The following is a 15,860-nucleotide window of genomic DNA, read 5'->3' on the forward strand; positions in this document are numbered from 1 at the left end:
ACAGACACAATTAAAGTGGGGGCTAACTGTAAACGCCTACATTTGGTCTCCGGCTAGAAGCGGTAAGTTCTATATATGATGAAACAAAACATCCACTTGGAAAACGCATTCCTGATCGGCGGACATTCTAAGACTGACTGACTCATTACCCAAACCCAAAATTCCTATTTACATTAACTGCTATTTATAGTAGCTGCCTATCTAAGTATCTGCTAAAACTAGTAAACCGTCCAAGATAGATTTCCAATTAAAATTCTAAAGCATATAGGAATTTTAGTTGCACTCCAATTAATTTCCTAGACAAGATTGAAAAGCATTAAATAATTCTAGTCGCATTCCGATTAAATTCTTAAAGTCCTAAAAAAATAGAAAAAGGATTCAAAATAGAGTTTTAGTTTAATAACTGAAAATAAGGATTAAAAGAGATTTAATACGACATAAAACCGAATTAAACTCTAAATGAGGAGATAAAATGCATGAAAACAGATTTGTGCGCAAGAAATCTCTTGCGCATAGGGCCCATCGTAGTTAATCTCTCGCGCCAACATTCACGCGCAACAATATTCTCACGCCTCTGTCCTAATTCAACTTAAAAAAAAACTCTAGAAAATTTCTGGCGCCAGCACATAAGCGTGAGACATTTCTCACGCCCAGGTGCTGTGCGCGAAAGATTTATGGCGCCAAGATGCTTTCCGACGTACCTCAAATGCTAATAATTCATATGTTTAACAACACTTATTTCTTATAAATAGAGGAATTGATCGGCCAAGTAAAAGGCACCAAATCATAATCTCATACTATACCCAAGCTACAAGCCTAAGCCTAACTTCCCTATACGTTCTTACTATAGCCCCGCACACGGTATTCCACGAGTTCTGTCGTATTAACTCTTGTTAAGCGGAACTCTGCCGGTATAAACACTCAAATTAATCCTGGATCCTACCCAAGAGTCCAGTCAAGTTGAGGAACGTTCGTTGAATAAAAGGAAAGCTAGTAAAGACAAGTGGTTAGTTTTCTGAGAACCACAATATAGCCAAAACTATATTGTAACGTGCCATAACCTGATTTATTGCTTTAATCACCATTATAAATCTGTCAAACATAACCTGATTATCTATATAGCCTAATAAGATATTCTTTGGACAATCAGAATTTATTGTTAGGCACCTTAAATCAATCTAAATCACCCTTTGACGGTTGTTAGTTAATACTTGTGTATTAAAAGCAACTCAAATTAGCAATGTTTACACATGTCCCGTCTTCGTTACATTGAACTAGTAAGGACCGCTTCATGGGCTAATGTGTGGCACTCCCCGTATTAGTAAATGTCCCTCGAACCCTCAATCTCTACTCCCCGGATGTATGTTGAGCGATTCCCACACAAGGAATCACAAGGGAACCTAAGGCCGTTGTGGTCAAATACGTTGAGCATGGGTCTCACAAGCTTGTACTCACGTGTCACAACAACTGTGTTTTGTCATTTTTGTAAAACTGAATGGAGACTCCATAAACTAGTAAAAAGAGGCTAATTTCCCATAGTTAGTCCGATTTTACTTAATATTGCTTGTCACACATCCGCGAGGGAAGAAGTAAGAAAAGATCCTAAACCTGTCTTTTCTGACACCCCTCACAGTTGGCTCTCTAGGCCTATGATATTCAAGGTTGTGCACCTGAGTTTTATTGGAAGTGAATTCGGAAGATATGTAATTACTAAGTGGCACCTAAAGCTTGTGGTTATGGGTATTTTAGTTTGTACATATTCAGTTGTTTTATTTTCGTCGTTATTTCAATTAAAAAAAAGGGAATTTATTTTTGTAGTTTAAAAAGGCACGGAAAAGGGCAGATGTTGGTTCTTATTCATATTATTGGTTACTTCTTCTCTTATGGTCGTATTTTGGCTATTGGCGAGTTTATAGTCTTTTCGAGATTGGTTTCATTGGTTACATTTTTCTCCCCAAGTTAGGCTTTACCCTCACATGTCCAAATTCTTCCTTATCCCTTGTTTATACCCGGCCAACATTAAAAACTTGAATAAAAGCCCTTTTGATCATCATGCAGCATGTGTAACAATAGGTTGGAAGCAATCGTTTGTCATGGATCAAAGAGTATATGTGAATTTTGAGTCGACTCCGGTGTAGGTTGAGTGTTTAGGAGAATCTTCAAACACACGAGTGTTGTGAGGGGCTACTACTCATTTGATAGTGTGCATATTCATAATGGGAAGGTGAGTGAACTGGCCACATTTTGCTCGCTTAGCCCGCCACATAACGAGAGGAGTGATTTCTTTGGTGAGACCCAATCTTGATTTTATGCTTATGCCTTTTGAGCCTCGTGTGAAATTTGTACAGGTTGATGTGTGACCATAGGGACTAGCGAATTTGATCATGATATTTGCTTGCCTTGAATTGATCTTTGTTTCATCGTCTATCTTTTCTATTGAATTTGGGGTGAATTAATTGTCTATCTTGGGGGAGTTTGATATTTTCATATTTTATAGAGTTTTTTTACCCCCGTCTCGTATGCACTTTTGTTCTCAATTGAGCTCTTCGAAGCCATTGTGAGTACTAATATGCTCCTTGTAGTGTGTTTGTAGTTTCAGGGTTATCATTGTAGGAATTAGAACATTTAGGTGCATTTACTACTTATTTCAATTACAAAAAGATATTATTTACTTTTGAGGGCACAAACATTGAGTTGGAAGAGTTTTGAAGAAAAGCAGATAGTGAAAGAAGTAGAAAATTGACCCTTGTCCACTCTTTTGAGAATACTCAAGTTCTACAAGTTCAAATGCAGTTATTTTAATTGTGTTGGATTCTAGAATTAAATATTTTTCTAACAAGTGGTCATTTGCCTAATTTCGATAAATAACGAAGGAATTTTGGTGTTTTGAAGATAGAAAATTTGTGTAGTTTTGCACCGAAAATCGACCGGGCTACGAAATTCGGTGCCAGCGGTTTTCGGTGTTTTTCCAACTTTTTCCAACCCAAAAAATTTCTAAGTGTGGAATTAAAGTATGAATTCGTAACCGGCCTGTTTCTGTAATCCGGTGCCACCGGTTTTGAATACGAATAAGTCTATTACAGCTCATTGTGTCGAAAATCGGCGAGTTTTCGAAACCCGACCGGTTTTCGGTGCTTTTCCCTGTCGGATTCCTCCGTATGTTTTTGGGGGACCTTATACATATTAAACTTAGTTTTTCTTAGAGGACATGCTTTTAATTACGTATTAGTTTTCTAGTATTAAAAAGTTCCGTAGTTTTTGGTACCTATTTTCGCTCTAAACCTTTGTCGATTACTTTCGTTAATTCAATTCAAGTTTCAACCTTTTTTTTGGCAAGCAAGCTATCATATATTAATCAACAGAAAGAGATAGTACACCCTAGCCAAGAAGGAACTTGAGGGAGGCACCCACAGAACCAAACCTGCAAAAACTACAGCTCAACAACCTAAGCTTAAACAACAATAAGCACTACAGGGCTCTAATCCAATCATGGTCTAACCAATTAACATTCTTGCTAATCAAGTTCCGAATCCTGTTCCTAGTATCAAACTGGATTGTCTTTAATATGAGTTGCTTAGTTGGGACTTGGAGATCCCAAACAACTGCATTTCTTGCTTTCCAAATCTGGTACACAAGCCCTGCCAAAGCAGTCAGAATGACTTTCCATATGAAATTTTTCTTACGATATTTTCTCACCCATTGAAGCAACTGAGTAAGTCTGTTCCTGGACCGGTTAAAACCAAGCCAAGCCAAAAATGACAGCAGACAGTCAACACTGAATTGGCATTAAAAAAACATATGGGAGCTAGTTTCCACTGCTGTACCACAGATAGCATAAGTGTCACTATCCCCCACTCCAATCTTAAACAACCTGGCCCTAGTTTTCAGTCTGTCAAGGAGAGCCAACCAAAGAGTGAACCTGTGTTTTGGGACAGTATATCTATTCCGAACAAACCTATGCCAAGGAACTTTGGGTTTTTGAGCAACAGACCCCCATAAGTTTCTTTGATGGAGTACTTATGTGCAAGAAGACATTGAGTAGAGCTAAGAGCACTTGAAATACTTGTTTTAACCTTACATATGTACCTAATTTCCCAACTTGCATCAAGAGATGGTGTATATTGCTGCCAGCATTGATCTTTCACATAGAGAGTGTGCACCCACTTTACCCACATATTATCCTGTTTTTGGCTAATTGCCCAAGCCAGTTTCCCCACAGCAGCTTGGTTCCAAAGAGAGATGTTCCTGAAACCCAAACCACCCTGATCTTTTTTATTACAAAGATGATCCCAACCAATACTTCCAGGTCTACTATCATCATATCTCCATACCAGAGGTAAGATCTACAAATAGTAGAAATTTTGTGTGTAATTTTTTAGGAAGATGAAAGATTTGCCCCCAGTATACACAGATACTCATGAGGACTGAGTTGACTAACTGCATCCTTCCTGCAAAGGACATATGCCTTATGCTCCATACCTTAATCTTGGACACCATTTTTTCAACCATGAATTCACAATCTCCAGCCTGCAGTTTTCTAGAACTGGTAGGCACCCCCAAGTATCTAAAGGGTAATTCTTTAAGTTTGAAACCAGAGATCATCTGAATACTAGCCTTAACTGTTGGATTCATTCCATGGCAATAGATGGAAGATTTTACAAGGTTAACCTGTAAACCTGTAGCTTCAGAGAATATCTGAAATCCTCCAACATTAGCTTCATAGAAGAGATATCCCCCCTGCAGAACATAAGTAGGTCATCTGCAAAGCATAAGTGGTTCATTCTCATTGTCTTACATCTAAAGTGGAAGTGAAATTCAGGATGTTGACCAACCAACTTCATTGATCTGGAAAAATATTCCATGCGAATAGTGAACAGGAGGGGAGAGAGGGGATCACCCTGTCTTAACCCCCTTTTAGGGTGAATGAGGGAGGAGGGCACTCCATTAATCATGAGAGAGTATTGAGTGGTGGAAAGACAAGTCATGATCAAGCTGATAAAGTGAGCAGGAAAACCTAACTCAGTCATTGCTTCCTCAATAAATGCCCATTCCACTGTGTCATAAGCCTTCCTCAGGTCCAGCTTCATCATACAACATGGTTGAGAACTCCCCCCTGCCATAGGGTTTAATAATGTCTTGGCAGATCAAGACATTATGTAGAATGGATCTTCCATAAACAAATGCTCCCTGTGTGTGAGTGATGATATCAGGAAGCACAAAACTCAATTTGCTGCATAGGAGCTTAGATATGCATTTATACAGAACAGAACAACATGCAATTGGCCTAAAATCTCCTACTGAAGCAGGCACATTGACTTTAGGAACCAAGGTAATTGAAGTTACATTAACTTTATTAAGGATTTTACCAATTGTGAAAAAAAAATCTGAAATGGAAGCACAGATGTCATTGCTTACAATGGACCAGGTGGCTTTGAAAAACTGACTGTTGAACCCATCCAGCCCTGGTGCTTTGTTATTAGGAATGGAGTTCATAACTCTTTTGATGTCAGCCTCATTGAAAGAGCATATAAGGCGTTGCATGTGAGCATCAATCAGTATGCTCCCTTGATCAAAGATGATAGGTTGGACCTATCTTCTATTGATCATAACTGACCCAAAAAGGTAATCATAAAACTGAGTAAAGGCCTGTTAAACCTCAGTAGATGTCTTCACCCACACCCCTGCATTGGTCTGGATTGAGTGGATCTGGTTAGTTTTTCTTCTCTATTTAACACTTTGATGAAACACCTTGTTGTTCTCATCACCCAATTCTAACCACTGAACCTTAGTTGTCTGATGTAAGAAAGATAAATAGCACTCATGAGCAACTTTATAAGCATGACTTGCCACCTTTTCAGCTGTGGCTAATGAACTATCACCAGGTTGCCTGTGCATTTCATGCTGGATTTGTAGCAAATCCTTATGTAGTCTTAAGCTTTCAGCCTCGATGGAGTTGAGTCCTGCTTTGTTTAGCAGTTTCAGTTCTTGTTTGATCATTTTTAGTTTCTAAGTAACTCTGAACATATGGCAACCAGAGACATGCTTACCCCAGGTGTTCTCAACTAGTCGCATGAACTGTGCAGACTTCATCCACATATTGTACCTAAAATGTCTCTTTTAAGCAGGAAGGTGGTAGCATTGCAACACCATAGGGAAGTGATCAAAGCTTCCTTCTGGAAGAAAGGTAGCTTCAGCAGTGGGGAACATGTCTTCCCAGTCTATGTTAGCAAGCACTCTATCAATCCTAGAGAACACCCTAGCATACCCATCTTGTTTATTAGTCCAAGTGACATGCCTTCCCACTATCTTGACTTCAGTGAGACCACAATGTGTCATACAGTTCCTCATGTCTTGAATATCAGGAAGCCTAACAGGTGCTCCAACCCTATCTTAAATTGCCATGAGAGCATTGAAATCTCCCATTATCACCCATGGGATGGACATGTTATCAGCAATAGCCATCAAGTGATCCCACAAGCCAACTCTCTCTTTCTTCTCATTGAAACCATAGATGAGTGAAGCAAAAAATACCATTCAATTCCAGAACTGTGATGCCCCAATATTTTTATTCTTAATTATATTTAAGAAATTATTATTCTAAACGAACTTATTAGTCAAACACTTTGTATGATATTAAATTTTAGATTTCTAGTAAGTCAAAAAATTCAAACAAACAATTTGTGAAAACAAAAAAAAATATGTGAAAAACAAAAAATATATAAAAGAAATATAAAATAATGAAATTAAAATAAAAAATGAAGTAAGATATTTGTGTTAACCGACATTGCATCTCCCAATATTTACAAACTTTTAGGAAAGACGGTCTAACGGTTAGACCACTTTTATGCATGCACTTTAACTAATTAGTTAACCGCTGAAACCAATTAGTTAAGTTTGAAATTCAATTAGTTAAGCAACGAAACCAAGTAGTTATGCAACAGAACCTATTAGTTAAGCACTTAATCAATTAGTTAAACAATGAAACTTATCAGTTAAGCAATGAGATCAATTAGTTAAGATTTTATGAGTTTTAGTTATCAATAAGTTTGTTCGAAAATAATAACTATTCGACTCATAAATTTAACTATTTGTCTTTATACCTTAACTATTTTGTTATTCAAATAGTTATGATTTTATTACTTATAGTTATGTTTTACACTAGTCTAGTTAATACCAAACAATTTGTCTAACCGTTAGACGGTCTTACACAAAAGCTTTTGCCCAATATTGGTCCTTACCATTTCATCTTCACTCATCTTCTCAATATTGGTTCCTCCATTTTTCCTGTTAGTTGGTTTCCCCTCACCAAAACCACCTATCAGGCTATCAAGCCACCACTTCTCCTCTCCTCTGACATTTAACACCGACGATGTTCACTCGATCATACTCCCTTGTTCGGTAATTTCAGACTCCCTTCATCAATTAGTTGGAATTGAATAAATATCAAAACCCCTAAATTTAGTATACCCTAACTTATTGAATCTTCTCTCTCTTTTGGCTTTATATGGTGATATCGGTACTTTCATTTGACGTAGGCACCGTCCTTATTCATCGGCGCTACTAATACTGTCGGAGATGATACCTTGTTTGTTGGTGTTACACCACTTCCGATCCCTTTTGATTCGTCGTCGCTAATGGTGGCCATGGTTTCCCTCATTGTACCTCCAATTGAATCACCTGAGGTGCCACACTCTTCTTTCGCCTTAATACTAGATTTGAATTAAAATTATGGGTGAAGATGATTATTGATGTTGATAGTGTTGTTTTTGCCATTGTTGGTACTGTGAGCTATTGTTATTGTCATTGTTAGTTTTGATATTGTCATTTTTAGTCTTGATATTGTTTTTTTTTTTTTTTTGGTGTACCATCCGGTTCACCCTTAGGGCTAATCCGGATTCGGGGCGAGTTCTGAGTGGATAGGTTCCATTCCCCTCCTAATTGTTGTTGCGGGGGATCGAACACAGGTCCTCCCTACCAAGTTCAGCCTCAATCACCACTGTTAGTTTTGATATTGTCATTGTTCGTGTTATTGTTATAATAGATACTATTATGGTTGTTTCATTGTTGTCACCAATGTTGGTTGTTGCTTCTATAGTATTCCGGAGATTGATAGATCTACCCACGGGGTAGTTTACCCAACTTACGTAGACTATACATGTGGACATATGAGGATTAGGTGGACACTAAGTAGACATAGGAATATGAAAGCATTTATTAAGGTGACCAGAAAAATATGTTGATTGATTTGTATGATTACAAGTTTACAAATACAGAAAAAGAGAGTTTAATTATCTCAAAGAATCTGATTTTCATAATTGATTACAACATTTTGAATTTTATTTTTGCATCCTCTAAGATCAGGAAAAAAAACGTTACTATTTTTTGATAAACTAATTTCAACGAAATTCCCGGAGATGTTCATTCGATTCCGTTAAGCAAATTTTGTAGTCACGAACAAGGTATGTACCAAAATACTATATTCTCATAACTTTCGTCTGCAAATCTGCATTGTGGTGGAAGATTTATTACTCATTTGTAAGTCATACATCAACATCAACTATGACAGAAAATACTGAAGGAAAATATGAAAGGAAAATACTCATAAAAAGAAAGAGAAACCAAGTAAAATAAGGTAGGAAAGGGTGGGGAAGTTTGATAATTCACATGAGTTGTTAATTTAAGTCCTCTACTGTTTTGTTTTTGTTTTCTTCACAATTCAACCAGCTTTCACATCAAGTGGCTTTCACAAATGTCCACAACTCTTAACAAATGTTCACAAATTTTACAATTAATATGGTTATCCCCTAACAGATACTAAATCAACTAGTGCCACGGGATAGCCATAATGTTGTATCATGGTCTTCAGAATTTAATTTCACTAAGTAATTTAGGGCCTAACCTGGAAGGAATCCGTAGTAGTCGAAGAAATAGTTTTCTCAATAGCAGGACTTATTGCACGAGCTACATTTGTGCCAACAACAGCCAATTCTTTCTTCAATGTTCTCTCAATCACTGCAACAAGGTCCTTGTTCACAACATTATTTATCAGACCATGTGTTTTAAACAGTTTCATGTAATTTCATGTAATTTTATATGCATAACTTATCCTTAATGTAGGGGAGGTAAAAATTACAACAGGTAGCTTCTGTTAAGAGTTGGTAAAAGAAACCTTCTCGTGCCACCCATACTAGGCTACATTGCCACCCATACTGGTGTAACATGCAACAGTTGGTAGCCCATAAAACATATAACATACAATTGAAGCTAATAATGTGTTTGATTTATGTTTGGTAAAATAATCAATGAATTAGTACCATTAAATTAAGTACATCTTTCCCTAATATATATGACAATTGCCCATTTATATATATGTATTATTTTATGCAGAAAAATTACAATGGACAAAAAGGACGGAGAAGTTGACAGAGTGCAAAAAATGGCGGTTGATCTTAATATTGAGTATCCTAGTGAATGTGATAGCTATGAAAGTTCAGATACAAACTAAAGTATTGACTTGGAATCAGATGTGATCAGACATGACACTAGTGAAGATGATATATTAATAGGTGATGAAGATCCAAATGAAAGAAACGATATATCCGTAGAAGAGCCAACACTCGCATCAGGAGAGCCATTAGTATCCCCGAGAGTAGGCATGACATTTAGATCTTATAATGTTGTAATTGAATACTACCATGAATTTGGAAGACAAAACGGGTTCGGGATGAAGATTAGAAGTCGGGAAAATGTTAAAGGTGTTGATTGTGGTAATAGCAATGATTGCACAAGGTTGAGACTGACATATACAAAAGAAGGGTAATTCACTCCTAAAGGGAAAGATCCATCAAAGCCATCACGCACTCAGGTTACCGGTTGTAAAGCTAAAATAACCGCCACATTTGATAAGAATACTGGGGAATGGAAACTCACCACTGTGGTTTTGGAGCATAACCATACCTTGGATCCCTTGAATTCACGATTCATGTCTAATTATCGATTCATTAATCCACACAACAAAGACATTATAATGACTAATGAAAGAGCTGGAGTACCTATTAGTAGAAATTATGCTACATTTGTGGTACGTTATGGTGGATATGGTTCTGTTCCTTTCTGTGAGAAAGATTGTAGAAATCTAGTCAGCAACCATAGACGTTCGTGTCTTCGAAAAGGAGATTTTGCTGCGATGGAGAAACATTTTCTAGAGATGTCTTCCAAAGACAAGAATTTTTATTATATGTATGAAAAAGGGGATGATGGAAGACTTAAAAATGTTTTTTGGGCTGATGGAAGGTGTAGAGCTGCATATCGAGACTTTGGAGATGTTATATCATTTGATACCACATACTTGAGGAATAGATACAGAATGTCCTTTTGCCCATTTATAGGCGTGAATCATCACAATCAGTCAATGTTACTTAGATGTGCTCTTATTTCAGGAGAGGATACAAGGAACTATGTTTGGTTGTTCAAGACATGGTTAGCATATATGTCTGAAAAACCTCCAAATTGTATTATTACTGACCAATGCATGGCTATAGGTAACCTTTTTCCACTGTAATAATATTGTATTGATGAATATTTTAGATAACTATGTTATTTTTGGTTATTTGACACTAAAGGACCAACTTTCTTTCTGGTTCTTGGCCTCTAGGCCTCCTATCACAGAGTATACTTCATATATGGAGGGAAAACGTTCCTAATATTACATGGAACTTATTCCTTTTGAATGTTTGTTATATTATTTCTTGCATTGGTTTCATATTATTATTATTGATTTTAATACAAAGCGGCTAAGTTTCTTTTGTACTAACTTTGCTATTACAGGGAATGCAATTAGGGAGGTTTTTCCTGATGCAAAACACCGATGGTGTATTTGGCATATTTTGAGAAATGCAAAGAAACATCTAAAGGACGAAGAAAATAGTGATGAAATCCGCAAGTCATTACGACGTGCTCTCCATGATTCTCTTCATGTTGAAGAGTTTGAAAAAAGATGGGAAGAAGTAGTGGAGAAATATAAGTTGCATACTATCAAGTGGTTTGATGAGATGTACACTGTTAGGCATCGATGGGTTCCTGTGTATTTTAAGAGTGATTTTTGGGCTGGAATGTCTAGCACCCAACGGAGTGAGAGCATGAATAATTTTTTCAAAGCATTTGTCAATCTGAATACTTCTTTGAAAGAATTTGTTGATCAATATTGCCTTGAATTGGGCAAACGAGCAAATGACGAGGACAATGAAGATTTTCGATCAACTAATAAGCCAACATTATGTTTCACAGAATATGTCAGTGAGGGTGTATTTCAACGCCTTTATACGTCAAAGAAATTTGAGGAGTTTCAAGATCAAGTGCGTTTGGTTACATATACTAGTGCAACAAAAGTCCAAGATGATGGAAAAATTTGTGTGTATGATGTGGTGACAAAAAAGGCTAAATGGCCTAGAAAACAAACTTTTAAAGTGACATTGGATCGAATCTCCTACGATATGAAATGTGAATGTAAACACTTTGAATTTAGGGGTATTTTGTGTTTTCATGTGATTCGAGTATATCATGAGGAGGATGTTGAGTGTATTCCTGAGAAGTACATCCTATCTAGATGGAGAAAGGATTTGGTACGAAACTATACCACAGTTCCGGTTCCATATTATACCCCGGATAAGAATCCGCAAGCGAAGAGGTACATTGCTTTGTCTAAGGAATTTGAGGATATTGCTTCTGTGGCAATCATAGATGAGAAACCATATTCGTTTCTTATGGAATCTTTGTCTAAGTTGAGGTTGGAAGTGAAGGCATTGGCTGAAGGATGTCAAGAAATACCCAAAACTGTGAACACCATTGGAAAGTTTTATGGAAGACATTCCTCAAACGGAGATGAAGATGAGAGAAATCCTCAACATGAGGATTTGGTGAACCAAAAAGAAAAAGATCCAATAGATCGGAGAGGTAAAGGGAAAAAGCCAAGCAAGAGGAAAGGATATGCAAATGAACAACAAAGTGAGATGTACAAGAAGAATCATCATACACCAGACTATAACATTGGATATGGAGAATGGTCACAGGTATGATAAAAGAAATAGTATATCAAATAGATATGTTCACGTTAAAAAAATTAGTTATATGTACATGATGAAAATAATATTTACCAATACTTGGGTTTTATTTTATTTTTTGTCCCATAATCAATACCGAGTGAATGGGATGCAATATCCAATCATGTCGTCAAACTATGTTGTTAGCTCCCCTAGCGCACATGTAAGTGTTTTTTATGGTAACTTGTTAATACTATATTACTCCATAATACAGAGGAAGAATTACTTTGACATTTTTTATTTATTTATTAAGGTTGTTCGGCCAAACTATAATCCGTTTACGTATAATATGGCCCATGCTCCTCCATTTCATGTGATGCCACCCTTGCCGGTAAGTTACTAATATTACTTATATATTATAAACTAGATTAGATCCCGTGCACGCACGGATTTTGATTAATTTTTTTCACAAAATATTTAACTGAATATCTTCCAAACTACTGCATAATTATAACATTTTTAACATACTCGCTTAAATTTATTCATCTAATATGCATATTTAAAATGCTAATTTGGTAATTTGACCAAAATATTGAGTGATATATTTTCCATTATTAATATAGCGCTTTGACTAAAATATTACCAATTTAGAATAATTATAATTAATTACGTCGTATCTATTATTTCCATAATTTATAAACTAAATTTTGTTTCCATACGTAAATAGTTTATAAAAAAAGGTAGAGAATAAAAATAAAATAAAACAGATACACTTTTTGGGAAAGTGGTTTTTGGCGGGAAAAATCGCACCAGGAATTGACACGGTGTCATTCCTGGTGTCTCTTTTAGTATATAGTAATAGATTTTAGTTTCTATATAATTTAATTTTTACTTTTTTCTTCATATGGACTGAAGTACGGTGCACCAACGCAAGCAAGACCGAGTAAGTAAAAAATATCTTTATATTGATTATGAGTTTCTATATAAATGCTACATAGTATAATTATTATTATTATAATTTCTAAATGTGTCAAACTAATGTGCAGGTACAAGCCTTCCTTATACAAGAGCGGGAACTGAAAATAAATTCAAACAATTTGTACGCCAGGGATAGTTTAAGTGGGATAATTTATTTCCCCATATAGGATGATTACAATTTGTTTGATTTAGGATAGTTTAATTGGGATAGTTTGAGTCAAATACATACCCTTTTTATGTTTTATAAAAAAATATGGTCTTTCTGAACATCTAGATGCGGACCAAAATGATTTTGTTTCCCTTGGCAGAGCCAAGAGATAATATATGTCTATAGCTTGCCACAGTAGATAGGTTTTTTGGATAAAAAGTGAACCCAATGACATCAAACAAATTTAAACAAACATAAAGCAAATGCAATATCTAGAAATACTACTCTTCTAACTATTCCACTCATAAGGGAAAATAACATGAAAAAACAAAATAATGTACACCAATTTGCACCACATCAGTAAAAGATAGCTAAATCTCTAAACATCAACGTACCTTTCCTTGTTGTGTTTGGGAAACAATCTCTCAAGATAAAAAATGGGCTGATAGAATTGATCATGCTCCACCCCTGTAGCACATGACATGTAAGAATACAAAGGGAAACAGTCACAAAAAAAGAGAATGGCAGAATCAAGCAAGGAGAACACCTCCCATCCCTAATCTCTAACTATATACGGAGTATATCCCTTATCATGCAGCAAACCTTGAGTATAAAGAATTAAAGAGACAATATGTCCCAAACAAGGCTAAAGATAAGTCTCTAACTTATGATGCACAGACACTTCAAAAGTATGACACTAACCGTTTTCAAAACGTGTTGGACACGCGACACTCGGACACACATTACCCTATGATACCAAACTTCGATTCCCCGTATCCGTATCTGTATCTCGTGTCTGTGCAACCTATTCTCCAACACTAACTAGATAATGTATCATTGTACCAACATAAAAAGTGCCACAAACACCTAAATTTTTTTCTACTGTTATAATAAACTTGCCTTCATCATCAGCAAGTATTTCACAACATATCCGGCACCGTACCCTTTACATGCTTTATTACAACTTAGTTAATTGAAGCTATTCATGTAATTCAAAATTGGGTAAATTTGCTTATGTTAAAATTAACATAAATTGGGTAAATTGAAATTATTTCCAATCCAGGCCATGTTAATTGAGAATGAAATTCCAGGAATTTGTTAGTTCATTCGCATCAACATTTATAGTTTCCGCATATTAACTAGAAAACGTGTAGAGAAATTTTGGGCGTAATTGCCTTTGTGTCATTGATTGTGCCCAATTAAATATTACAAGAGTTGGAATAATACTTGAACTCTATCTTAGGAAGTGAATTAAATTGTATCAATCACCACCATATATACCCAACTACCGTATCACCATATATGCAGATATTCCAAAATATATATCCTAACAAAACGGGTTGTATAATTACAGTAATTGGAAAACGGCCGGCATGTTAAATCCAGGCTAACAAAATTATCTTACCGAGGTTTTGTAGCCTTCTCCATGCCTAATGTCGATCTCCCGCTCCTTCATCGTTCCTTCAGATCTACTAAATAGAACTCCACCAAATACCTCTCTTCCACCCAATTCCCTCTCCTCCAAATTGAATCAAATTAAACACCATCTATAATTGGAAGCTTTCAATCAAAATGGGAAAATTTGTACTTGAGAAAGACTTGATTACCATTGCTAGGGGGGCTACTCTTTTTTTTTTAATGTGGAATTCTTGTTTCCCTTATACCAATGGCCGAATGTAAGATCTGGAAAAAATTTGACTTGAGCCAAATGCAAGATCTAGAATGTGGTATTTTTTTTAAAAATTTTTTAATTCTTGTAGGTCCACTTTTGCAGATTTTTATAATTATAAATAATAATATATTTATTATTGCAGATTCTAAATTTAATAATGAAGGTACTCTGTACCGTACATAAATAAATAAATAAATAAAATACCATAAAGGAAAATTTGTTCATAACTTCATTCATAATATTAATATTATAAGTGCAATTCCATCATTCCATCAATCTCATATCTCATATTATAACTGGAATTTCATCAATCCATCATTCTCATACTAACATAGAAATAGAAAAAAAAAAAAAAAAAAAACAGAACAAGAACCAAACATAGACTACTTCCGAAATAGCAAAACCCTTGAAAACCCCTTGAAATTTTCATCGCTATCAACTTCAATCCACGATAACAATCTCACACACGTTGTTGGATTCTGCGACCTCCCCACCGATACGACCGGGTGTTGCATCCTTCCTCTCTCCAACAGTCTGAGCAATAACCAAATCACCAACTTTTTTGAATTTCTTAGCAGAAGGAGGAGTCCTTGAAAACAACTTCTTCCTAGATTTGGCAGCCAATGGAGAATCTTGTTGTAACCGGGTTGAGGAGTAACGCTACCCTGCTCAACATAAATTTCAAGTAGAGCTCGAAGTGGTTCATCGCCCATAGACAACAACTTCTCCAAAAAAATCTGCACCCATAACCTTAATGATACGATTGAACAACTTTCTGTTTTCAGTGGTTTATAGGGTAAGACTAGCTTTGGATCCCTTGTACAACGCTTGCAAACTGATTGGTGATGAGATTGGAAAGGGACTTGAATTTTCCATTTTCTCAACAACAATTTTTCAGGAAGGAAATGTTTTGAAGTTTTTGACGGTATGAGTTGTGATTTTGTGAATATTCATTGAAAAAAATTACAATTTATAGGAAAATTTTCAAACATAAAATTTGAAAGAATACAGAGAATCTGAATTC

General features: G+C 35.9%; 1 protein-coding gene across 4 annotated transcripts in view; it reads right to left on the bottom strand.

The window, feature by feature from the left end:
* LOC110802228 (uncharacterized) overlaps window positions 1–14,936 on the bottom strand; it is a 28,219-nt gene extending 13,283 nt beyond the window's left edge. Inside the window, exons 1-4 of one of the 4 annotated variants that reach the window (XM_056840091.1) lie at window positions 14,570–14,895; window positions 13,560–13,632; window positions 8,900–9,012; window positions 8,189–8,503 (exon numbers count right to left, since the gene is read on the bottom strand). In XM_056840091.1, the coding sequence (XP_056696069.1) occupies window positions 8,483–8,503; window positions 8,900–9,012; window positions 13,560–13,632; window positions 14,570–14,620 (258 nt within the window). In that variant the 5' untranslated portion in view covers window positions 14,621–14,895 and the 3' untranslated portion in view covers window positions 8,189–8,482. Of the gene's footprint in view, window positions 1–8,188; window positions 8,504–8,899; window positions 9,013–13,559; window positions 13,633–14,569 lie in introns of those variants that run through there. The other 3 variants (XR_002537103.2, XR_008930295.1, XM_056840090.1) reach the window with 3 other exon arrangements.
* Window positions 14,937–15,860: the final 924 nt, after the last annotated feature.

This window comes from Spinacia oleracea, chromosome 3, assembly GCF_020520425.1.
Source record: "Spinacia oleracea cultivar Varoflay chromosome 3, BTI_SOV_V1, whole genome shotgun sequence".
NCBI classification, from domain to species: Eukaryota; Viridiplantae; Streptophyta; class Magnoliopsida; order Caryophyllales; family Amaranthaceae; genus Spinacia; species Spinacia oleracea.